The sequence below is a fragment of the Thunnus maccoyii genome, chromosome 2, assembly GCF_910596095.1.
Source record: "Thunnus maccoyii chromosome 2, fThuMac1.1, whole genome shotgun sequence".
In the NCBI taxonomy this organism is placed as follows: Eukaryota; Metazoa; Chordata; class Actinopteri; order Scombriformes; family Scombridae; genus Thunnus; species Thunnus maccoyii.
In genome coordinates, this window is record NC_056534.1 from 24452714 (window position 1) to 24480458 (window position 27745).

Here is a 27745-nt window from a genome sequence, read left to right on the forward strand (position 1 = left end):
ATAGCAACAGGTACAACCAGATGCTGAATGTCAGTGATAGTGTTATTGTTTACAGACCAGATTAGTATTAAAAATGATTAGTGTATTTCTTGTAATTAAAGGTTTTCTGTCTTATGTTACCTCTAGTGGTGTCTAGGCTTTATTAATATTAATACAATGGAGGTGATTGGGATTTCAAATGTGGTGCTCACAGCATCGAAACATTCTATTTAAAACATTTAAAAACAACATTTCTTTCCAGAAATAATGCTCCTGATATTGTGAATAATCAAAAGACCTCACTACCATCAGCTTTCAGTGGGACCTCATTGGAAAGTAATGAAAACTGTTCATATTGTGTTGGGATTGAGGAAGAAATCTTAGAGACTGGTATCTCAAAACCTGGGAGAATAACACCAAACCTATATGCATGGCTACATCGAATTAGAGGTAAGGAGGAAAATGTGCTTTTTTGTGATTTGGGTGATCTATAGCCTGGTTCCATACCCACTTCACACATCTGTGTTTCAAAAAGGTATAGTGTTGTGCTCATTGACGGATGTTCCCCGGTTGGAAAACAGCCAAGCCAAGCTCAGAATGGAGACATCATCTTGCTGTGCTAATTCCAGAAAAAAACGCTAAGCAGGCCCAAAGATGACATTTTAGCCCATGAGTATTTGCAATGACAATTTTGACTGTCCACTCCTACCCATGTTAGCATCCTGAACATGGAACATTTGCATTGACTCCCTTGCAGTGTTGTGTTGTGTTGACCCTCCTTTACAGTTTGCAGAATGATAACACTAAACTGGACCCTTTGATTGACCCTTTGTGACCAAAAAACAAAATATAAAGCAAGAAAAAGAAGGTGTATCATACACTCAAGAGAACCTCCTCTCACTGAGAGAAATTTTCTTTCTTTGCTTCAAGATATGGGTCCAATTTCATCATGGCTTTTGCCCTGATGTTGGGATAATGTGTGTAAACCTGAAAAACACCTTTGCTATGACACACTGCAGTAACACAAAGTAAGGCATATGTTTTTGCCTTTTTTCATTTGCACAGTTCTTTCTGCAGTATTGCAGAGGCAACACACTGCCACCCAGAAAAGCTTTGTGCATTAACATCAAAGCACAAATAGCTCCACCAACACATAAAAGTTCTGAGAAAAGAATCAAGACTTGGGAGTTATGGAAATGATAACTGCCACATTATAGGCCCCTGTGTCCCACACAATTACTATAAGTCACTTTTATAACTCCTAATTAAGTCTCCTATAAATTCTTGATGCATCTATGTACAGTGCTCTAAATCAAACCGCTTCTGTTGGCATCGCCTTGGCATTATCCGTATGGGAGGGAAGGGGAGGACTGGTTTTATACCCTACAATTTATGGAGCGTGCAAAGTACACAGCAGTGGGGATGATCCTATGGAGGGAGGTATAGGAAAGGGCTATGCAAATTAACCGTCAGGATTGTTCTGAGTGAGAGTCCATAGGAGTCCAGAGTATAACCTTCTCATTACTTGCTACTGTATATCTGTCAGTCTAAAGAAAATGGTACTTTTAAGATGTTAGTTCATCTGTCTTTTCAGATTGGCATACCTTCTTTTTCTCAACAGACACACATGAGCATTAGAAGCCATATTAAGGATTAGAAAGTAACATTTTTGCCCCCCAGTGCAAGGACCCAGGGTTTGATTTTCCAACAAACGCAATTAGCCGTTTTTGCTAGTGGGAAGCCAGTGAGGGATCAAGTGAGTTTAGACAACTGTTGGCTGTTTTAGCCATTGAAAGGCAATTTAGACTTGTTTGGCGCAATTATCTAAATAAAGGTGCACTTACTTTGCTTTTTCCAGAGCTTTCAACTGTGTCTTCATCAATGGATGGAGTTTTCTCTCTTGTCATGGAATTGGCTAAGTTGTCATCATAGAACTTAAGTCAAGTGATAATAGTTGGGTGGAAATTGTAAACTTCATGACAACTGAGCAATCCTGCTTATTAAAATCATGAGATGTTTGTTGAAAGCTCTGAAAAAAAGCTTGTGAACGGACATAAAGATTAAATTATTTTGTAAAACTATTTTCTAGGTGAAGAATGAACTTTCAAGCTCCATATAAACCTGGATTTTCATAATCTAAACTTTCATAATAATGACAGATGTGATGTATCATATACAGATATAAATAGCGACCACAGTTTACTCTAATCATAAATTCAAGAAGCTTTGAAAGTTGAAAGCTTTAATATAAAATCACAGCACATCAGTGGGATAATTATGATTACAGCATAGCTATTGACCTCATAGTGTCATGCTATTAAGCTGACACTGTACATTTATGTAAAATAGGTCATCAAGGTGCCTAATCCAATTATTTCTACAGCTAATCACAAATTGTCCATATTTGATCATGCCCTTTTATCACATTACATGCAGGGAATACTCAGAGCCATATTTTTCATCTTAGGAACATTGTGTGTCTACTCAAAGATCAACAGTTCTTATTATCACAGCCTGTACTAAAGGTGCTTCTTTCTGAACCAAGAACAAATCTCTAGATTTATTTTTCTACATGTATTTACTTTGCCTTGAAATACATTCATTTCACAAAGCAGAAAGCATACACAAATAAAGTGTGGTTTTCAACCACTTGCTGTTAGTGCACACTCAACAAATTAAAATATTATCCTGTATGATTATCAGTGTCAAACACTAATGTGTGCCCAGTCAAGTCTAACAAATGGATTCCCTCTGGCTTTGTCTCTTCTGGGTACCCCCAGTGAATCCTTGTTATGCTATCTTGTTGCCTTATAGTTACATAACAAATGATAGCAGGCAGCACACCTGCCTGGTAGTCACACAGGTACCACTTGTAGTCTCAGATGACAGTGAGACATGTACTTCAGTTCTCTCTTCTGTTCAGCTGACCAAGCACTGTAACAGCACGTGCTTGGAAAAAGAAAAACAGCCCCTAATATCTACTGTATAACGTTGGTTTCTGGAGTTCATTGAAGATTCCCACACTGCTTTTAATTTTAGCCTGTCATGTACCGTATAGGCTGACATGTAGAAAATAGCTCTCATCAACCTGGGCCTTCAGGCAATCTTTTTTTTTTCCACTTAGCAATAATTATGCTGTGAATTGCTGTGCCCATATGCATGAAAAGGAGCCCTATTATATCCATTGTGCTAGCAAGTGCACTGTCTATATTGTTCTGATCATGTGTTTCAAATTAAAGTCCATTAAAAGTACCCTGGGAGGGCGGGCCCGCTGCAGCCCGATGGAGCGCAGCAGAGCTGTCGCAGCTGAGGACAAGGGAGCTGAGCACTAAAGATACCTGCCATCTGGAGAGTCATTGAGTTGAGAAGTGCACTGCAGCAGCTGAACAGCCTTTTTGGCTCGAGCTCGATATCACCTTTCAGACAAGGGCAGGAAGGGGATCTTTTCAAAAAGACACACTGTGATAGATTTGCAGTATTTGTTTTGTTTCATGAAAATCTTTACCAACTGCCATTTTGGTTATCACTCCATTTTATATGACCACTTTTTATAAGTAATATTTTATAGTAGTTTTTATAAGTATAATTAAAGTCCAAATGAAATTACCTTTTTTTCTGCAATGGCATACAGATCTTCCTAAATTATATATCCTATGCTCCCTTTCAAAAAATCAGCACCAAAAAGTGATAAATGTATATATATATATATATATATTTTGTTTGTTTGTTTCATGACAACATCACATATAGCCTATTATCATCACAATTCCTTGTTTTTTTTCAAATTTTTTTGTATAAAGAAATAATGTTACCCTTCTACTATTGGTTGAAAGTGACAGCCAGACAACAGTCACTACACCACATATTAAAGAGCCTCAAACTGTGACCTGCAGCCTACATTAGCTTTCCAGCTAATGTCTCCTTCTCCTCCCACAGGCTTAGATCCACATCTTGTGTTGCACCTTGCTGCTGATCAAGCTATAAAACAAAAACCAGGAAGGAGTGCACTGATAATGTTAGTTCACAGGTTAGAAAGCTCATTAGCTACAGCTGAGTCAGTTAACTGGTCCTTATTCTTTAATACCACTGCTAGCTTAGCTTCTGTTTCCACTGCAAGTTTGTGTCTTGTGCCCCTGCTGGCTCAACTGTCAATCAAACGTATATATCTCCTTCTACCTTTAATCATAAAAAAATATTAAACATACATTTTAAAATCAATTTAACTTCATTTGAATATTGACTGAAGAAGGGATCACTTGTATGATTTCAGCTGGATTGAAAATATAGACAGTCTGCTAGACAGGTGTCATTATAGATCTGCTCGAGGTCCTGTAACATTATCGAAATATATGTCTGCAGCTTAAGCAGAATGTAAGTTTAATCGGAGGAAAGTGGCCCTGCTGGAAACCACTCTTGGCTATAATTGGTTTGCTACAAAAATTGCTTTTTCACCAGTGAACTGCTTTACTCTGTATGATGTTATAACATCCTTTTACATATATATGTCACATATCAGAGGTTTAAAGGAAGAATCATATATAGCAAGCAAAAAGGTGTCAGCTGAGGATTACAATGACACAGAATGATCCTGAAAGCAACGCACTCAGGGATGTAGACTCACTGCTTCCTATTAAATAAGGTTTGAATTAAAAGAGCTTATCTAAAGAGGACTCCTCAATACCAGAATCTATAGCCACAGACAACAATATCACCCGTATTAGTAATGTTATAAAATGGAAAATGCAAATTCTTTTTATGGACTCAATGCAAATGAAAAAGAATGAAAGAAAGAAAAAAAAAAATTAATCCTGAATAATGTCTTCTCCCTCTCTCCCTGAATACTTTATTGAGTCTGATGTCCCCATTGCATTTCTGAAAACGTTTAGCCAGGATACGATTCAGCTAGAAATAATTAACAGCATAAATTTGCATCATTAGAGTGGATTAAGTCAAACAATGTTTGCATATTGAAGGACTGAAGGGACTGTGCAGCTCTATCAGAGAGGCGGTTATGCCGGTTCTTTTCTCAGTCAAGGTGGGCTGTTAGATTCCCATGGGAGCAGATGGTGGAAAATATTCCCACTTTTTCTGGGAGACAAGTATGCAGACACATCGGTTGTGTTTGTGTCTTGGGGAAACAAAGGCATATATGTTTGTGTATGCCTGTATACTAGCATGAGTATGTGTTACGCTGTCCACACATGATCAGCAATAAAACCGCTCTGCGCTGGCTGTGCCATTGTATTCCTATGGAGAGGGCGGGGACACCCAACTAGGTAGAAGCGCCTCCCTTGGCATGGAGCACTGCTCAAAATTGCCACCAAGCGCTGCGTTCAAAGTGCAAATTATTAGAACTTTGACTTCGGTTGCTGCTGACCTTTCAAAGCGTGACCAATGAGATAACAGCTGTATGTGACGTAGCCAGAAGCGACACACACAAGCAGGGGAGGTAGAGAGCCTCTGCACCAAGTATCTGCACTATGCCCTGACCCCTTCCTCGCGGTGAGCGAAGAGCAAATTGTTTCTTATAATCTGAAGGCAGTTTAAGAGAACAGCAATGGAAAAGAATGGCAATTACAGGCAGCAGTGTAGTGTGTTCTAGTTGTCCCCTGAGCCTCTTCCAGTCACAACCTTAGCAGTTAAAGTATTTTGCCCATTTTCCTAGACAGAGCAGTTTCCCATTTCCCACTGCTAACACCCGCTCCAAAACCTATGACCCTGAAAGACTCGGGCAGCTTATCCAGATGTGCCTGCACCTGTTTATGTATATCCCTGCAAAGCATTTAGACAAAAATGTTTTTGCCACTGAAATATCTGTCAAAGTCTGTCAAACTATGTCCAGTTTATGAAGGTGAAGCCTAATCAGGGCATGTGACACAAAATATAATTTGACAAGCCAGAATCACATTAATTGTACAGGCCTTTAGACTTTAAGATTATTCAAACCTATCAATAATTGGTAAAAGTAAGTAATCCAGCCTTCCAAAGACAGTTTTCTTGTCTTGACAGGCTAGCACATATTTCACAATGGATTAAAGACGGAAGACTACAGATTAGACAACAGATTGCGTTATAATTAGAGTTATGTGACGAGACAATACCCAAAATCCTGCGAGAACACACAATCTTGTGTGTCTCTGTAACAAAACAGAAACCCATTAAAAACTGTTTTCCTAAATTGCACTGAAAGACATAGAAAAAGGCAACGCTAAACTTTTTCCACTATGTGATGTCCACAGTCCAGATTACAGTCATAAAAACGTACCATTCCTTAGGTGTGGTTTCCAGCAGTAACTGTTTTCACAGTTCTAGGTCACCTCGTATACAGAGGAATATACAGTAGACACGAATAAATCTACCGTATTTCCTCAAATAAAAGACGGTAGTCAATTAAAAGCTGGGTCTCAACCAATCAAGGCCAGCCCCAAAAACAGGCCGGGGAAAAAACAAAGGTGGATAAACTGGTGCCTGTTATGTAATGTGCATGCCAGTTAAGCATAAATAGTAGTTACCTGGAAGTGACTCCAGTTCTATAAGTACAGGCATAGCCCTCTAGCTCACAGAGAGGGAAGGGGGATGGAGGAGATGCAATATTGTTTAAATACAGGAATAACTGCGCATATTTTAATAATAATCACGGCAGCAACACTACATAAGCATGGTAACCAGGGTAATGCCGGTGAACATACAATACATCCATGTGCTACCCACATGCTACAGCTAAATGGTACACTGCCAAAATATTCCAGGTGGAACTCAAGCGTTACAAGTATTGTTCCGCATGTCAGAGTAAGTGGATTACCAGTAATGCAATAACAAAAATTTAACAGAGAAAATGGAAGCAGATCAGAAAAAAAGGAGGCTTCATACTAAAATACTAGCAAATATACTTATCAAATAGAGGGAATTAGAAATAAAGGCCTCTTTAGAATATAAGCCAGCTTCCAGTAAAAGCCTGGTATGCTCTGCTCAGGTAAATAAAGGCCCCGGTCTCTATTTGAGGAAATATGGTAAGGTACACTTTAGGAGAGCTCGGCCTCCCAAGAAAAACGACACTCAGGTCGTAATGCCAGCCGCCAAAAAGACCTGTAGTTACATTTGAGTGACAGACGCCATCTAGCGGCACAAGTGGTGCAGTTCATATGACATCTATATAAGATGACAAATTTCCACATTCAGAGGGGGCAGGTTGGGTGGCTGGTTAGATCCTGACAGAGACCACTGTTCACTTCCTGTTTCCAACTGCAAGTGTCAAATTTCTAAGTTTGAGTCGGGACAGTTTTTTAAAAAAAAAAAAGAAAACATAACTATGATTATCATGGTGTTTACTGTTGAAGTGATGAAAAAGGTTGCCTTACTTTAAGAAAGTAGTAACTTTAACCCACACCACGTTTCAAGTGATCATCTTAATCCAAACCATGATGTTTCCCTAACCCTAATCATGTGGTTTTTGTGCGTAAACCTAACCAGACCTGAACTACAGCATTATCACACCATGAAACATCATTATTTTTTATTGGTTATTTTTAATGGTTTTGGAAAGCTCCGATAAAGGATGTTGTCCTGCCGATTACTGCTGATAGAGGCGCCTGATTGGAAAACGCTCCTATGGGGCATTCTGGAGTGCATGGTCAAATAACCTATTTGGTCATTTAATTTGGAGGACTTGTTGCTTTAGGCACATTGTTGAGGAGCAAAAAAAGTGTCTTTCTTCTGATGGACTGAGTTGTGACTAGCGAGTAGATCAATGTCATGTAACATAACTGTAAAGATTTGTGCTTTTATCTATTCACAGACATGAACAGATGTACACTTGAACCCCAATATTGCCAAGGTGATAGCCGTCCAACAGAAGACTCCTGGCAGACTTCATAACTTCTTCAGGGAACAAGTGCCAGCAACATTACCTCAACTGAAAATGACTCTGTCAACTAAGCTCAGTCATCACCATTAGTCAAGCGGAAGAGTAATTCAGCTTATCCCCATTACACATAAGACAACAATATGGCACAGGGACGTCATTGGGTGCAAGACTGGAAAAAAGTGATGAAGAGCTCAGTGAAATGAGATTAAATTTAAACAAGTGCGGCTACTGTCCTGGGGGCCTTACATGGATGCTCTTTGAGCAGATAGGTGGAGGCTGCATAATGATGAGACACTTAGTTTCCCTACTGTTCAGATTTATGGGCTCCAAGGCCTGTTACGATCATTAAGGGGATTGTGAAAGGAGAAGGGAAATGGGGTTGAGACTATACGGGCTTGGGAGGAGGTGGAAATTGCACAGAGATTTTTTTCTGGTAACACAGCACTTTTGAACCATAAATCTTTGATCCTCTCCTCCCTATTTGTGCAATGGCATTTTATAATGGAAGACTCCCTATAATTTCACACTTCAATTAGTAAATTACTAATGGTGTCCTAAAATACTAGACTTGGGGTGGTAATAAACAAACAGGTCACACCCTGAGGGAACCTTCTTGACTGAAGAAAAACTATATATTACACAAGGTTAACAAAATGTAGTGGCTTTTGTTTGATTGTGTTCGAGGTTAGTCAAATTACCCCCAAAAGAACTATAGCAACAATGAAATAAGGAGGCATTAAAGGAAAAATAACCCTTGAAACAACAAAATAATGACTGTTGCATAATGCCTGCAAATAGACCAGAAGAAACCAAGATTCCATGAGTTGTTTTTTTTTGGCAAGTGCTATACAAACATCAGCAAAATCTTACCACCACTAAAACACAATGAAAAGGAGTCATTAGGCATTTGGAACATGTTGAATAATTCATATTGCATAACCAACTTAAATCAACAAACATTTTCTTTTATGTTACCTGGGGTAGATTTATAATAGAAAAAACTGTATTGTTGCCCTGATGACTCTTAGTCTCTTGAGATTAGCTCAGTTTTTTGCTAATGTTTGCTGTGGAAAGTACAAGGAAACTTGTGCATTTAACTGTTTTTTGCTACCATGCTGAAGCACCACAGGACAAAAATATATATTAACTAACCCATGAATGCAAAACATCCTGGGATGTGGTTTTTCAAAACTTGTGTTAATTTTATGGGGGTAGGTTTACATTTTTGACCTTGAAAGCAGCAGTTGACAAAACAATCTCAACTCAAGGTCCATCTACTCACTTATTCTGGAGCTTTCAACCATGGTCATGAATGAATTGTCCACCTTGAGCAAACATGGAGGTCCTCAACGTGCTCAGAGCCATGGAAACTTCAAACATCTACAGTTCCATGACAATAGAGCAAATTATACTGCAGACTTGTGATACAGTTGAAAAGTAAAATAGCAAGCAACAAGCAAATACAGTAAGTGGACCTTGAACTGAGATTATTTTGTTCATGTTAGTTTTGATTTGATTTGAATAAATCCAGTGTTTTTGCAACCTTCTTGAGCTGCAAATGCAAGTAAATTTCAGTGATGCCAGTTTTAGGACTTCCAGTGGTACGAAGTACAAAAAATGGATTTAAAGTTAAAGCACTTATTTTTATTAATTCAGTGTATCTTCTACCATGCAGAGCAGGTTCACACTGGTGACAAAAATAGTACTTTCCAGTACAAGTTTGCTAGATTATGTTTTGTGCCCCTTTGCTGTATTGTGTTTCTATACACTGACAGACTCGCTCGTGGGATGGCGGTGACTAAAATAAATGTCATAATTGCCTGTAGCCTAAAAACATACACCTTGACTCCTTACTGTGAGAGAACAGCTCAGAGATAAACCTGCATCCATCCTGCTGCCAGCCACCGCAGAGACAAGAGGAGTGAATGATATAAACTGTCACATCACCCCCCACAGAACAGAAATATGCAAACCTTTAAAGTGTTTTTTCTTACCTCTGTCGGTGTGATAAAAGGGAACGAGTTTGATTCTAAGAAGTGATTTTAACTTAGCGTGTCATATCAGGGGTTGGCTCGGCTACAGCATCAGCAGGGCAGACGATGAGGGAATACACCGCAGGCCTGTTTGAAAACTGATAAACAAGCCAACAAACAGATCAACTGATATCTATTCATCTATTGCTGCGCCAAAGGATGTCAGCAAAGCCTCCATAACAGATAGAGATGGGTTATTTAATAAGAATTCAAGCATGATCCATCAATCTTCATTTGCCCTCATTTATTGGTTCATTTCCTTCCCTCTGTTCCTACGTCCCTACCTTTCTCTCACCCCAACCCTTCCCTTTACCACACACACACACACACACACACACACACACACATACACACACACACACACACACACGTGCCTGCTAACAGCCCCCTCACCTTCAGTCTCTTTTCTCTATCACCTGCACCTGACAGCTATGTTTCTCTTCTGAGAAGAACTAAAAGTGGACTGACAGGCCCACACAGCTCAAGGGGGGCAGTGGCCACGTAAAAGACACGTAAAGGTTACGATGAATGTTGAAATATCAAAGGCCCCTCCTTCAGCTGGTGAATTCTAAACACCTTCAGAGGACAAAGGGTGTTACCAAGGGCAAAGAGGCCAGTCTCTATGTCCAAACCATCCTCCCAGAGGAAACATTCCCACAATCTTTTGATATAATGAAATATTAACACTGTGGTATACCATACAGCATACCAGTTTACTGCATGGTATTTGCCTGGTCTGAAACTACTAAGGCAGCATACTTAGATTAATCTGTCAGGGGTCCCTGGGTTAGAGTTAGCGTTAGATTTAGAAGGTAGGTTGATAGATTCACAATTTATTAACTTTGGGACCAGCATTAAAAAAAAAACAATCTCAACTTAGGTCTGCTTATTTGTTTGCTCTGGAGTTTTTGATTGTGGTCAAGAATGAACCGTCAAATTTTGACATAAATTTTGACACCGTTAAATTTCTACACAAAGCCTGTTAGGTGATAAAGCTTTAGTAGTGCAGTTTCCATGTCAAATTTGCAATTAATAAAATGACAAAAACTAAATGATATCAAGTAAAACCTTGAACCTAGGAGTGTGGGGCCCTTTGGTAGTTACCACTTTGCCCAATTGGTAATCTAGCCTTTTTTACATTTTTTTTTCCTGCAATTTCACAATAAACAGGTTAGGTAATAACTAGTGTTGGAAGAAGATTTTAGTACTCAGATCCTTTACTTAGTTTAAGTACCAATGCGACAATGTAAAAATACCCCATTGTAAGTAAAAGTTCTGCATTCAAAAATTCTACTAAGTACAGCAGCATTATCAGCAAAATATACAGGTACAGGTTCTGCAGTAAAATTGCCCCTGTGACTAATATATTATTCTAAATGACATTATTAGATTGTTAATACTGATGCAACAATGTGTAAGCAATATTTTACTGTTGTAGCTGCTTGAGGTGGAGCTAGTTTATTGACTTTAGTAAGGTTATTTAGTTCAGTGGTTCCCAACCTTGGGGTTGGGCTGCCTTCAAAGAGTCACAAGATAAGTGTGAGGGACTGTTAGATGATTAATGGCAAAACGAAAGAAGGAAAAATTAGTTCAAATTGTATATTCATTTTTTAAACTTTTCTGACATTTGCTTTTTTTTAATGAAATATTGGATACTTTTACCTCTTCGGGTGTTGAACAGTTATCTAAATGAAGGCATGCAGTCTAGAGGGGAAATCTCTCTTTGGAGGAACTATGAAACAACTCGTAAATCAAGATATTTGAGACATGGCATGATGATCCATGTGGATGCTGTTTTTTTGTAAGGAGCCACAAGCCAAAAAGGTTGGGTTTAATCTTTGAGAATGCATTGTATTTTATAATCTCAAATTAGGCAATAGACATAAAATGGATATACTGATAAAAAATTATTTTAACTAAACTATTTAGCATTTATAAGCAGTACATAAACATTATTAAATGGTTTATAGCCCACTGTAGAGTAGTAAACAGATTTAAGGTCATTTTAAAGTATTTATTAATGTATTTGTCAACAGCTAAAACTCCTTTTGAAGAATTTATAAATATGTATAAATGTATAAATAATTAATGAAGTTTGAAGTTGAAGTTTGATATCATAGTATAAAGTAGATGCAATCATATATCGTCAGCTGTTCCAAATATACTGATCACAATTTTAAACTTGCCTGTCAATGATTTGTACATGTGTGTAAACAGTAATAAATTAGTTAGATGTGTTAGTGAAATAACACCTTATTGGAACTACTGTTTAATTTTGCAATATTCATCCCTGCTGTTGCTAAGACATGCCTAGGAAGATATTCACATTGTGTGGGCATCAATAATATCAACAAATCACAGATAATTCCACCTTAATTCACAGAGGTCTATATAGGATGCATATCCATGCTCATTAAAAGTATATACCTAGTAGTAACAGTATGTATCGCGTAAACTACAATGTCCAATCACACACTCGTGACAAGTATACCGTGAAAAGTACATAGTGTACACTTTACTTTACTTAGGAATTATCTATGTAATTTAACTGAGTCATCCCCAGAACAGGCCTTTTACATGAGTCCATGTTCCAGTTCTGCTGAGGTTCCAGGTTTTACTCAACAATGTTATCCAGTTAACTTAGAAAACGTATTTCTTCGAACAGACTCAGGCTCTAAATAAGTATGCTATAAGCAATTTACACCATCATGCTCAGCAGAAAATGCATTTTGTTGTATAAATAATCAATGTCCAACAGCTCATTCTTGTGAAGTAATTCATGACTGCAAGAGGTGGACAAATCCAGAAAAGTACTTTCCTTTTCTAAAAACAATGGACGGATGGAGGGTTTGAATTGTTCATATATATGAATATTTCAATTTAAGATATTCTGATAACAGACTACTACAATTATATACTGCATAATAAACAGAAATATATACAAATGATGTAGGCTAGGGGTTGGGTTTAAATTTGTTTATAATAAATAACATAAAATATTTATTGGCTTATAACAATTTTACGTTTTCTTTTTACATTTTAATATTTTATAACTGTTAGAACGGGCATTAATAAAGACTTGATGTCCTTTTATCTGCTTACAACTACATTATAGAGTGCGATAAGCGATTTATCAGTCGTGTTTATAAATGCTAAATGGGAGGTTAAGATATTACCATTATACTCAAGTAAAGTATAAGTACTTAAAGGGGACATGAAACATGAATGATTTGGCACTGGTAATGCCCAAATATATTAGAAAAACACCTGGCCTAAAATCAGTTGTTAAAACCACAGATATGACAATTTTATTTTCATAATTTCTACCTAGCGTTCTAGCTAGCAAGCTGCCATTTTGGAGTGATGTCATTGTCTACATTACAGGGTTACGGACATTTATAATGGTTGTGGTCCATTTTGGTCACCTTGCCATCTCAAACTAAATTTTATGTCATTTTGGCTGTTATATTGTGTAGCCAGGCTCCCATCAGATAAATCCTATGCTGCAGAGATGCTATGGAAATCTTTAGGTTTTGGGACATGTGTCGGACTGTGTGTCCAACTGTGGTTCGGGGTGGGGGTGGGGCAACAGGTGCTCATGAATAGTGCTGTTGGGAGTGAAAGATGTGTTCAATTACCCTGTACCACTGTTGTCAGAGCATGTTGGGCGGTCAGTAGAGCACACATTATAGGTGGTGAAATTGAAAGCTGGAGGAACTTGAGGCTGGCCCGACCACTAGCTTGCCCAACTCAAAGGTCTTCTCCTCTATGTAATCTTCCTCCAAAAAATGTTCACCGCAAACCCTGGACTCAGTGCCCACCGTAGGAATCTCTCTCTTCAGTGCCACTAGCCAGTGCAGCAGTACTGTTCTCCAATTCAGCTGCAGTTTATGAAAATGGACTGTTTTGTCCTTTGCTTTAACCCAATAAAACTCATTTTTACATCCAGGAGCAATACAATAGTGGCCTCTTTTTTGTATTCTTCTGTCCTGTGGCTCCCCAGTCTCTATCTGTGTCTCTACCATTGTATATGTAGAACTCAGCCAGTCCAACCAACCCTGTGAGGTCACAGGCTATAGTACTGCAAGATGGTGGCGTCCTTGTCACAAAAGATATAAAGTGGTTTCTCTTTTCTTTTATATGTTTATATTTGTCATGTTTGTTATATAATTGTTGATTAGAGTGGAAATCCTTTTTAGTAAATTATGTTAACTTCATTAATTGCTTTATATCCACTTTAAAAAGTACAGTGCTTGAGTAAATGTGTTAAGTTACTTTCCACCACTAGTAATAACGCAAAGACTCACTCAAATAAAGCCCTAAAGCACACAAAGCACAGTCCAATTGTGGCTTTGTTCCCATGAAATCAATGAGCTATATATAAAGACTGAAGTAAAATCTTAAGTGAGGGCAACCAAGGAGAAAAGTTTCTTCTCCTCATTGCTGTTGCCGCACTCCACCGTCGGCTTGGCAGCACACCTCCATCTGCTGTTTTGACAACGGATTACTATTCCATCAGAACGAGTAACTCCATCTGTTCTGCCTGCCTTTCCTTGCCATGTAGCTGTCACTGCTTCACTGTATCCATAATTTCCCTTTGATTTCAGAGCTCCTTTCCCTGTTTCATCATGCCAGACGCAACAAAACCACAATCAAACATTTCCCGATGAATCAAGCCATGCTTGACCTGGTGTCATCTCTCGCTATCTCACTCTATTTCAACTTCATATCGTGAAGTTTTCATATGCCTACTCAATTGCACAGATGCACCTCCCACACAAACTGTCTGAGGCTTGTAATAATGTTTTTTTCATTTGGTGTTTGCTCTCTGTTTGATAGTACATATGCTGTATGTGAGGGGTTTGCATCGCAAGTGATTATGACCCTGCCAATGCTTTTTCTTCTCAATACCAAGCACACTTCTTCTACTGTTGAGAATTAACCTGCCAAAGACAGCTCCCTCTATGATCATTTAGTCATGATCTATTGTATTATTACTGTTTCACTTGGAGCCATCCATCACCTGACTAATGACATTAATCCTTCTGTCTGTAGCAGGCTGCCAGCTCAGTGCCATGGAGAGTGTTGGTTGAATCCCATATGTGTTCCAGTTGAGACTCAGTAATGCCGCTGAGACATCAGCTCCCTGCCACAGCAGCTGCCCCTCCAGCAGAAATACAAACACACAAATTAAATGTTTGCTTGGACCTAAGGTTTGTTTTGTGCCGTCTTAGGGTAATGCAATTGTGGTGCAGAGTGAATACGCACCGCATTTCCGTGTGAATGATTCTTTATGAGGTTAGGGCTGAACCATGAAAGCCCCTGTCCTCGTTAAATTCAACACTTGCAGTGTGAATATACACTTGTGGCTCTTTTTTTTTCTCTGAAGTGCAAGTTCGATTATTTGCTGCTCTGGCGTTTAGGGTTCAAAAGACATGCGAGGAGGGGGAATTTCAATTTGTCAGTGTTCGACTTGTGTTTCTGCAGGCTGGTCAGAGTGGAGCAGACCAGCAGGAAATACACTTTCTGAGTGTGTGTGTATGTGTGTGTGTGTGTGTGTGTGTGTGTGTGCTTGCGTGCGAGAGACCGCTGTTCAGAGGTGTGCTGGAAAGTCACAACAGGCGCCTGACAGGAGCATTTTTAGAACATGAGAACAAAACAAAAATATGTCAGTCATGGTCTTGTTTGTGGAATAGCTGATACCAAATCATTTAAAATGTCATGAATATGATATGACTGTAAACAAACAAAGGGAACAAAGGTACAGTACATTATAGACTGGATTTTAAATGGGACTCAGCCAGTTTTTTTATGCACTATTGAGCCTGTGAAAATAGTTGTATAATGTCTGCTGTGGCTATGGAGGAAGTCTGAGAAAATAACGGTGATGATGTGATGAGGGTTAGATGTTGTCATTAGGGATTGTCTCACCATGGCTTGGAATTTTTTAGAATTTTTTAAAAGGAAGTCTGCTTTACAAACGGGGGATGACATTGACTACTCTCACAAGTCCCTGAACTTCATGGCAGTCCAACGCTAAAATGCTGGAGTACTCTTTAATAATATGAGGGATATGGAAGCTCATAATGTTGGTAATAAATATGATAATTATTAATGACAATTAGCAGCTAGAGGCATATTCCATTCAGTCATAGGTCAGAAATTCACATGAGGAAATAGCAGATTGCAAAACAAGTTGTGATTACAGTGTACAGCACTGTACTTGTCTCTGATGCAATTATTGGATGAGTTAATCACTACACAGACCATTAGAGAGTCATGGCCTTGTCTTTCAAGTTTGTTGAGGTGTGAGGGGAGGTATGGCAATATTCTGCTGTGACTGACTCACTGTTTGCAAAAAAATTCCCACAATTCCATTGCAAATGACATAAAGGTTAATGTTTATCTTCTTTCTTTATTCTTGGAGACATGGATTTCTCTGTAATATCCTTCAAACACTAATAAGTATCTGTCAACACACCATTAGAAATATTGTAGTTTTGAATTCAGCTAAAGGATATGAAAGTCTCTCATGAATAAGTGAAGACATTAGAAAAACCCACCTGTTATTGTCTGAGCTTTAGTCAAAAAGAAAAAGGCAAATGATTTTAGGCAAGATGTCCTAACATTCAGTCTCCTGGGAGCTTGGATGGTTCACAGGGAGTAAAATAATACAACTCCTATTTATTCTTTGTGTGGAGCTTCATTTCTCTACTGTTCTTCTGTGAAGGCTGTTTACATAACTCACTCACTTGGCAGCAGCAACATTGGCCTTATTCTCAGAAGCCAACTTGGGACTACATCAATGAGTAATTGTCTCCACAAACACCTAACAGCCAAGAGATAAGCCTGGTAAGGTCACTAAGAGTTCTAAATCTAAAAATACCATCATTTACTCAAGGATGGGTCTGACCTGAATGTTATTTTTTTAAGTCATAAAAGAGAATCAAGAATTACAACAAAATACTTCACTCCAACCTATTTGTCCTGACATGGATCTGATGTCTTACTAAAGAGTTTCACTCCTGCCTCGAAGTTAAGTCCTCTGGGCTGCACTTAACCACGGCTAAGCACCAACTTATAGCTGATTAAATTCAGAGTGACCCAGTCTGAAAACTATTAGCCAGTTACAAGCTGAGAACGAGCATATTAAAGCTTCCCGCTGCTGGCTCAACTGTCAAGATGAAGTGTCGAGGCTGCGAGGGAAATCAGGTCAAATTAAGCGACCAATAATATCTGTGTAAATCTCTTTTAACTAACTAGACGAAGAACATATTCTTTATTTGCAACAACAGCCGTGGGGAGGTAGTTGCAGTATGCAGATGACACACTCAGGAGGGTAATGAAAATGAGTCTAGCAGAGGTGGTAATCATGCCTGGGCCTCTGCTTTGGGTGCCAAGGTCCTAGTATTAATGCAAATTAAAGCCACATTAGTCACATTCTCATAATACCTACTGTAATCTTAATTGCAAGCACTGACCTCGACTACCTTGTTAGTGTTGAGATGCCAAATCCATGTCTCAGCTGCTTCAGCCTTCTTGAACTCGTCACTGCTTGATGTATATCCTGCCTTCATGACTGAGCTGTATTTAATCAGTGAGATCAATAGCTGTTACCGCCATCATCTGAGTCTATTTCATAGGCGAAGCAGGTGCACCTCATATTTTGTATACGCTGTAATTTTCATAGAAAATGTAAGCTGCTACGGGCTGTTTTTAATTAACATTAGGAAAGACTGTTTTGGAATAATATATCAGCGATGACTGATGAGTATTTTTTACTCCTTGCAATCCATCAGAATAATTCTGTGTTTTGCCCAGAACCTTGGCTGAAGGCAGACAGCACCTCTCTTTGAACTATACTCCTACCCAGACTTCACAGGGAGTTGAACTTCTTGAACTTGGCTACCTTGTTCATCTTAATAGTTACTCTAAAATAGCAGCAGCTGAATTTTAAGGCTTCACGCTGAGTTAAAATGCTGGAGCGAAGTTGTAGAGCTCAAATTAAAGTTCTGACTTTTTTGCTTCTTGTGACCGATGTGTGAAAATAAGATTCAGATGTAGATGAGAGACTTGAAAGAAGGGAAGGATTCTGTATAAAGCAAATCTCAAATGCTACTCAATTAGCCAGAGTCATAATATTTAGAAGTACATAATACACTCAATTAAAAGGATGCAAATAAGTAAGAGATTCTTAATATCTGGTAAACATAATCTACTGTACAGGCACTGTATATGTCTTCAGTTGATGGATGTATTTATACATGTCAATGTGAATTGTTCACCCATTGTTGTAACTCCTGTCTGCCAAGAAAAAGCCTGACATTGGCTCATGCAGTGACAACCTTTTCAAAGGTTTGCCGTTGTCAGGTTTGATATGGCCACCACTGTTCACCAATCATCACCCTCCTGCACCATGCCTCCCATGTGGGGAGATCACTTTGGCCCTCAGGACAGAGTCATTGACCTTTGCTGGGTACAATCTTAGAGTACTGTGTGATGATGGTGAGCAGAGCTCCACAGTGTGACAAAGTCCAGTGAAGGTGACACTATGACAAGGACTGGTATAGACTGGTATACCAATAGTTCTGAAATAAAAGTCAACATTCAAAATAACAGCCAGTCTCAAAAAATAGCTGGGGCTGTGCTCTGCTCAAACAAAATGGGACAGTTCCAAATAAAACCAGAGAAAAACAATTTACCTGCACCTTAACTGTTATAGTTTAGGCAATGGATTAAGCATAATCTACATTTCCACAGCATTATTTCCATCTGTACAACATAGTGGTGCCATACTCACCAAACCATGGCTTTGAGCTTCTCTTTTATACAGAAATACTGTTCTCACTGACTAAATCATTCTGAACTATTGCATTTTTAATGCCCTTTCAACAAAATTCAACACTTCCTGCAAATGTTTCACAATGAAAGAACCAAAAACTCATAGTTGAAAATTCTGAATTTCACCTGATGAATGTCTGAGAACTGAGGAGCGGTAAAACTGGATCAGTCAGACCACACCTGGAGGCTCACACTGTGATCAGATCTTAGCCAGGTGTAAATGTAATCCATAAAGCCTGACCACATTCTTAAGAAGAAAAATCACCCAGCAAGGTGAGAGGTCACATAACTCCACCTCTTCCTGCTACTTTAAGGAAGCTTGGCAAAAGCTAAAGAGTAGTAGAAGTAGCTTTGAATCTTCCCTCATAAAAAATGAATGACACACATCCAAAGCATTGCTTCCCTTGACCTGGAATCTGCCATGTTTGTTGACAAGTCAGCCAGCCCTGCCTAGCTAGCATGTATGCTTTGCATGTTGAGTTCTCATCACAATATGGGTAGAATCAAGATAATAAGGGTGCTTATTAATACCAGATGTAAATGCAAAGCCTCATGGATCAGATGCCATTATAAGATAATGATAGATAATGTATCCTGTTACAGATCACATGTTAATATCAGGTGCAAATGGGGCCCATAAAGTCAGTACAACTGATCGACAGTGTTAAAGTCAGAGATCCAACGCACCTGTCAAAAAGACTTTCTGGTACACAAGAACTTTGTGGCAATTGTTATGTTAAGGTTTCACAGTTAAGTGTCTTCCAGGGAAGCAAAGTAATTGGTGTGTGGGTATCAGAAAATTTCCACACGGTGACTACTTGGCTGTGGCTAATCATGTTTGTGGCAAAACAAATAATGATAGGATATCTAGATTTGCATTGGTGTCCTGTATTTTTCAATATTTTTGACAGTTCTGTCTGTTCCCTCAAAGGTCAGGACTATCAAGATGGTTGGGCTTCTTACTACAATATGATAATATATACCTAAATAATAGGTGATTATTCTGTAGAAATAAAAGACTGTAATGATACCCTGTCTCAAATAAATACCTGGTTCTCTCTTCATTTGAAGGAAATAAAGGCTCTAACTACTCTTTTACAATTTACAGTATTCAACAGAAAATTCATATTCAGCCAGTGAATAAATGCTTCCATCAAGGTAATTAGCTAAATTGATGAAAAGCATGGGCCCTTGTGAATATGTTCTGTGTATAACACAAAGGTAGAGACGGCGCTAAGTGAATCACATGCAGCTATTTGTGGCACAGGAAGAAAAAGATGACATCAAGCACAATCTCACCTTCTGGTCATGACTATAGGCTAAGGCCCAGTCCTCTTCAGTGGGGTGGAATGAAAGGCTCAGGATGTAGAAAGTGAGGCGATACTTCTGGTAACTGGCTCCCTCATCAGAGCTGATGAGCACACTGCTCTCAAACTCCGGATCAGTCAACACCATAATCTGAGAGCAGGGAGAAGAGAGAAGTAGAGGAAAGAGAGACATATGCGTGGGAGTACAGGTGTGAGTTTTTGGACGAGAGAGAAGAAAGGATTTGAAGGGCGAGTAAAGATGTGGAGAGATGAGGATGGAGATGAAAGAAGGTAGAAGAGAGATGTTAGAGGCAGGAGCAGCGTCAGCAGAAAAGCCCTGGCTTTTGGCACACATCAAGTTTATGCTTGGCAAACAACTAAACTATATTTCCAACTTCATTTCATGAATGTGACTCTGGCACTTCTGTTGCGATCGCTCTGTGACTCTTCCTGTGCACTCTGAGGTGAAGACTTGGAGTTTTCATCATCTCTCTCCAAAATAAGATGAAGGTTGTTCACAGCAATAAGATGTGAACTGCTGTGTAAACCAAGACAAACCAAAAAGTACACTTGAGGCAGGTTGGTTGTAATATATTACAGCCAACATATATTACATATATTACAGGTGATGGAGCATGTAGTCTAGTTACAATTAAATTCTACATACAAGGTATTAAGCAGCCATGCATTAATCTGCATATACAGTATGTTACTTTCTTTATCAGCTAGTCCTTTAGCATGTAATGTCTTTGCATTTCTCCTTCCAATAAAATTCTAATTTAAAATTTAACATTGCTACTGTGGTAGAGGCCCTAATTTCATGCTTGGGATATTTCTGCCAGAGCTATCACAGTTATTACAGAATTCAATAAGAACAGGAATTCCACAATGCATATTTCTTTCAGCTAATGACATTTAGAGTCTTTGTGGAAGCAGATAAAATGGTCACAGGAATTCCTCCTTGAATAAAGAGAAGGTGTTTGAATAGGTGTGTAAGAAAATTGTATTCTTTTGAATCAGACTATACTATTACATGTTTCCATATTAGAAGATTTTAGAATTTCAAATGTTGGAAGAAAAATCCATCATCAGTACATTTAACTGGATATTACATTCAACTGGATAACTGAATAGCAATTTTGTGGGCTAAATATTTAGAATTCAATAGAGGTGTTCATTCAAACTATATGATGTTCTTCTACTGGTGACTACATATTCCTTATCCTTTCAGAATCAGATTCCAAATCAGAAAAGCTTTGTTGTCTATCACAAGGTGATGAAATTATATCATTGACATGGCTCACAAGTAGGTAAAAACACACAGTAGACATAGAATAAAAGATGACTGAAAGAAGATAAACATACTGTGGTAAATATGGCGGTGCAAGAAGTGCTAAATTGTAAGCTACCCTGCAAAATCCAGTGCTTGTTTCCATATTAAAGCTGAGTTAATTAATTGATTTTTTTGGACACTTGTGAGCAGCAGACTAATCTGAAACGCAACATTATCATCTTATAACAAATGCTATGGCAAATGTGTAACCAAACAGATGCTTATTTACACATACAAAGCAAGATAAGCGTTGTTAGCATTTCTTTGGAGAGGGGGTGGAAAATATGGCTGTAAAATAATAGTTGTTGACTATTGATGCAAACAGTCACTGAGGTACTAACAGTAGTCAGCTGAGTCCAGCTGATCAACATTGAACTTTAAGCTAACTTCAACTCAGTGCAGACTGTGTTGTGTAAAACATGACCTTGCTTTGTGCATTGACTGTGACTGCAACGCTAGCCCCTACTCTTCTCATCTTTTTATTTTTTTCTGTTGTTGTGACGTGCCGCTCTGATAAATTACCACAAGTGAATGTATGATCTAATGATTTATCAATTGTTGTCACCCACGCTAAATTAACAGCAGGGCTGAGCTCAGACTGTACTATACTGTACTGTAGCCAGTACAGGTTCATGTTATCAAACCTCTTCCACACCACTTAAATTGTTCAGTTTTTTAAGATTTATACAAGTATTATCATGAATGATATGATATGGCACACCGCAGTTTGGAGTCATGTATCTGGCCACCTGACGCATGTTCAGTCTTCTGCTGTCTGAAAGCAGCACTAGCCTTAACTTGAGTCTTTCATCTGGCTTAATCTGCAACCCCCATGCCTCTACAAGGATTGTGCGGTGGAATTGTGGGTATAGTGACTGCGCTCGTGGCTCAAATGGCTGTTTTCTCTCGTCAATTCTGTTTGAATTGGAAAAACAGCAGCACATTTGTCACTGACACAAATGCTAGTCCTCTTTCCAGAGATTTAACCAGAAACCCTCCCTGGTGGTGATTTAGATAAATTGTTTTTCATTAAGAGCCAATAAACAGGCAGCACATTCTCAACCTGGATTTCTCATTGGCCCGCGCTGGCCGATCTTGCCATTCATTACCTGTCACTGTGTAATGCCAAGGCCTCCTGATATCTGCCAGTATTGTAGAGGCTTGTCAGATGTAATTTACAGTTTTTAAGCAGTAATCATATTCTATAATATTATAGTAAGCAGCAGTTAAATAGAAAAGTAGAAATGCCTTGAAGAGGTGTATGCACATACATTTTATATTAAATCTACCCTTGCTCTCTGTTCAAGCCTTGAACTGAGTGATGACTGTTATGTTCCCCTCTCAATGCTCTCCATATTACTATAGCCTTCAATTGCGGTGCTTTATGCTCATCTTTTCTCAAGCCTTGGTTCAGGGAGGCTCACAATGTGCTTTTTTAATACTGGGAACAGGGCCTAGAAAGTATCGTCACATTCACATTACTCATTTACTGCCATGTAAGTGTGAAAACAGCCACATTATTTCCCAACCTTACACATTATCGTAACAAGCCAGTTTCTGTCTGTCCCCCCTGCGATTAGACAGAACCCACAACCAATTCAAGGCCAATACAAAGGCGGGAATTGGAGCAGTAGCCAATTTCTCTCCTGCCTACTAAAACAATCACCCACACACAATAATTACTCATTTCCAAAATCACAGTGACCAATAGCATTAGCAAGGGGTGATTAAGATTTTCCTCACAGCATCCACTCAGCCTTTGTGAGGAAGCGGGCGAGTGAGGAGGGTAACAATACTAAATCGATAGAGGTTAGAGGGATAACCTTTGTGTTTTATCAGCCTGATGTTGAGCTGTGCATAAGCTGGAGCACACAGATAGAAGCCGGTAGTTGTCAGATCATGAAGTAAGTGGAGGTATGGATCAGAGACGGAGGGAAAAAGACACCCTGCAGCAAATGAATCACGTCACGCCAGATCAATTGAGCTTAGTGTGTCTTTGACGGAAGGTTTTAACAGAGTTATCGCTGCAGTATGCTCATTAACCATGGATCAAGACTTAATCACCCACATTTAGCTATCATGTTTTCACTGTCTTGCTTCCTCAATGGCATTTTAAGCATGCATGTCTTTATTTTTAAATTAACCTAATCTACCAACCGTTCAATCAAGCCATAGAGCTCAGAAAAAGACATCAAAATTTAGCCATGAAGATTCATGGGAGGTGTCATTTTCAGAGGCTTTGCACTAAATGTCATTACTATCATTCAAATCTATAATGTGACATTGTAAAAGGTCACAGCTTTGGCTTTTTCCACGGGCAATGTAAAAGAAAAAAAAATTATACATATGCTCCTCAAATCACTGTAGTGGACATATAATGATTCCCTTATTGTGGTTGAAAGGAATATCTCAAAGAGCAGCGGACGATTATATCTTATAGTGAGTGATTGGGCATCTCTTTTTATCCAGCAGAACACAGACGGAAGCTAAATAAGGCCACTCAGATGCAAGGAGGCTACAAAGGAATGTAGCCAGAATACAGGCAAACTTTCATCCATCTAGTGGATGGCAAATCGAAATAATTAGATCAGAGATAAGGTGCCGAGGGAGAACTGGCCAGCGGGCAAAGCCAGAGGTCAACTATTAGAGTAAAATATTCTCATGGGATTGTTACTAGTTCTTGAATGTCATGTCTCACTTACACAGTAACATGCATGCAATAAAACATTGTTATTTCTTCACAGATCTGTTCAACAAATATCAAATGTTGTGAATATGTTTTCATTCTATATACATTTGGTGAAACTGATATTAGGATTGTGTTGTTTCTAGGTGTTATTTACATCATATATATTGTTTAGTAAGAGTGTGAATTCTTTTTTCCTCCCTGGGATGTTAATAAAGTTTATTAAATGAATGGTAAATGGACTGTACTTGTATAGCGCCTTTCTAGTCTTCTGACCACTCAAAGCGCTTTTTACACTACGAATCACATTCACCCATTCACACACATTCATACGCTGAATGGGTACAGGGGCTACCATGCAAGGTCCCAACCTGCCCATCAGAGGAAGCTTACCATTCACACACATTCATACACTGATGGCACAGCCATCAGGAACAATTTGGGGTTAAGTGTCTTGCCCAAGGACACATCGGCATGTGGACTGGAGGAGCCGGGAATCGAACCGCTGATCTTCCGCTTAAATCTTACATAACTGAAATAACAAAAAAAGTATGTCACATCAGTGATAGAGAGAATCTAAAGGACTACATTCCCGCTATGCCCTTGATGTGGAATTAAATTTTCTCCACGTAAAAACGACAGGAGTGAGTCATGAAGAGTAATCAGCACCGGCTATGATCTGTTCCTCGCCCTGACATGGTTTAGCTCAACAGTCCCAGGATCCTATTAACTACTGCGCCATGCAAATGTGCTCATGGTCAGTACCTTGGCTCTGCCTTGGAAAAGTGAGGCTGATGAACCTCCACAACTCCGAGCACACTCTTGCCACACACAAGAGTTATGCTTTATTTTCTGTGAGTCTGTTGCCACTCTGCTTTGTATTTATTTAAAATATATTTGACCAGGCAGTTCAACCTGAAGTAAGCATAGAATTTTTTTTAAGTTTTGCAAAACCTGTGATATTACAGGAAAATTCTCAACTCTACTATAGAGTGGCCATGACTTGTTTGCCACACTGTTATGCTCATGTCCTATGGTTTCAAATTTTCATGGGTCCTTGAATCTGTGCAAATTGCTTTCATTCTTGCCTGTGTATTCTGGAGAAAAAATAAGTCTGCATACAAAACTATTTCTGTTGCTGTGTCTTGTTATTGAAATGGCCTTTTTACATGTTTTAAAGCAAGACTAACAATGACCCCTCTAGCCATGAGTGACAGTTAAACGATACAACCTGACTTGTGGAATGGAACCATAAGCAGAAAATATCAAACATGTCTTCTGTTGAGATAGTGTGTGTTTGCTTCACCACTGAGATAAAACCACTGAAATATTTATCTGTTAAATATTAAAATGTATGTAAACGTAACAGTAGTACAAGTCAAGAATAGTCATAAAGTCAGTGACTAAACTTTAATATTATAATTTAAAGTTTGCTAACATTAGCTAACATTAGCCACCATTAGCTACTGGTCATACCAGAGCAAGTAATGCTGTAGCAGTCAAACCCCTGTGTGTATTGAACTGATCAAAGCAGCATTTTAACACCTATGTAATCAATTTCTTCTCCCTTTAACATCGAAGCAGCTCATATTTACTCTGGTTCTTTACATGTACTGTAAGAATCATAAATAATACGTTATATTGTTTTTAAAAAAATGTTCATGGAAAATTGCTGATTGATTGCAGATGTACTTGAGTGATAGCTGAGACTACACTAACTCAGACATGCTCATCAAACCCATTGAAAATACTCAAATAAGGACTTAATATTGCAACTAATTGTCATGTTAAACTCCATGTTAAACTGTAATGGTAATATCTCCAGCACTGCGCTGCCAGAGGAATAGAGCAGTTTAACACTGTGCAAATTTCATTCCCTCCATATGCATACAATCTGTTGTAATTAGTGGTGGACTGCTAAAGAGTTGGGTCAATTAGTATTTTTTCATGTAATGGTCTTATTTTTTAGCTACAGTACTGAATACATATTGATACAGAAACAGCTGAGGGGCAGTCTAGTCTACAGATGGAGACTGCTGTAACTGAGCTGCTTACAGCACTCTGACCTCTTGGCTACGATTCCACTTGTCTATCAAATTGTGCTCGGAGCACCAGACGGGTGGAGTTCACCACACGAGGGCAAATTAGATTTACTGCCTGATACTGTGAGTTGTGTTTCACAGTATAGAGTGTAGAGGTTTAGACTGTTTCCTATACATGGATACACAGTATGTGATGCATAGATGAGTGTAATCTTTTAGGAGATCAGTTACCCGCATAATTTAATTCAGACAGATTAAAGGCTGAATGTGATTTTTTAATAACAGGGAAGTGATGATTCTTTCACTATTTTTACATTAAATTAAATTAACAGAAAACTGAGACAGATGTTAAAAATGAAGTGCAAACCATATACTGATCAGTTAACTATTTTTTAGAATTATTAGAAAGAATGAAATTAAACATAATTGACACAATTCTCAGGCAAAAGAAAGAAGTTGGCATATGGTTGGCAGCTGTCAGTGCTCATACGTTTATTTCTTGACTTCCTCTTGTGTGGCCTGAAATTCTGAAATTTCACTTTGGTGGTTGCCAGAAACATCTTTATGTAGGAAAGAATACATATAGTTTCCTGTGTCCTGTGTGTAATACTGTTCACTAACTGTATCTTGCAGAGAGGCAATGCTGCAGACTAACACAATATCCACAGAAAACTCTATACCAGAGGTTCTCAAATCCACTTCAAATAATGGCTGAGTCTCCAATAATAGGTGGGTAAAAACAGAGAAGGGGTGGAATTACTTGCTCTCCATCAGTACAACAACAGAGTTACTCATACTCATTTCACAGTCTTTGTTCACAAATGGATTCCAACCTTTTCAACTGTGCTGTTTTTATAGTTAGCATTAAGTTATTGTGAAAGAAACACAATATTTCCTGTGAGTGTTTCAAATTAAAAGCCTGGACCCCATCTGAGTGGTTGGAAGGCTTTTAATGTGAAATATCTGTGCTGGAAGTAGAGAACGGCACATTGGATGTGAATGGAATGATTAAACAGATTGGTAAGTATGACTTGACTCTGTTGTTGTACTGATAAACTAAGTGCTGTGAAAATGTACAATATTATGTAATATACAGTAGGGTTCAAATGAATGGGAAAGTGGTCTCAGACTTTTGGACCCTACTGTATATTATATATACAGTAACTGAATTCATCAACAAAATGGGTAAACATGAAGCTTTGATTTTGCATTGAGAGCAGACAACATCAACAGCAAATCAAAACAGGAGCAGATCAGAAAACAGGGAGGCCTTTCACTAAAACAGAATAATATATCATTTTTAAATAATAAGATTTACTTTGTAGTTGATGGAAATGAACACTTGCAACATCTTACCTTTCTCTTATTAGTTGGACAGGCATAAAGGTAACTCAGAACAGTCTTGGATCCGACTTTGTCATTCATTCTCTCATATGTGGAGCCATAGTCAGTAGATCTGAATGGAGAAAATAAATGGAAAATACAGTCAATAGCAGCTAAAGGCTACTGCAGATAAACCAGACAAAAGATGACTGAAGTTTTGCTGAAAAGCTAATGGGTAAACAGACTGAGGATTACCAGGACATTGTGTGATTCATGTCAAATGATATTTATTTTACAGTGATGAAAAAGAATGCAATATCACACCCTACGGTAAAAC

General features: G+C 38.5%; 1 protein-coding gene across 1 annotated transcript in view; it reads right to left on the reverse strand.

The window, feature by feature from the left end:
* The window catches only part of sorcs3 (sortilin related VPS10 domain containing receptor 3), a 204857-nt gene that overhangs the window by 63885 nt on the left and 113227 nt on the right, over window positions 1-27745 (reverse strand). Inside the window, exons 3-4 of the mRNA XM_042396082.1 lie at window positions 27442-27541; window positions 20017-20175 (exon numbers count right to left, since the gene is read on the reverse strand). Coding sequence (XP_042252016.1) covers window positions 20017-20175; window positions 27442-27541 — 259 coding nt within the window. The remainder of the gene's footprint in view (window positions 1-20016; window positions 20176-27441; window positions 27542-27745) is intronic.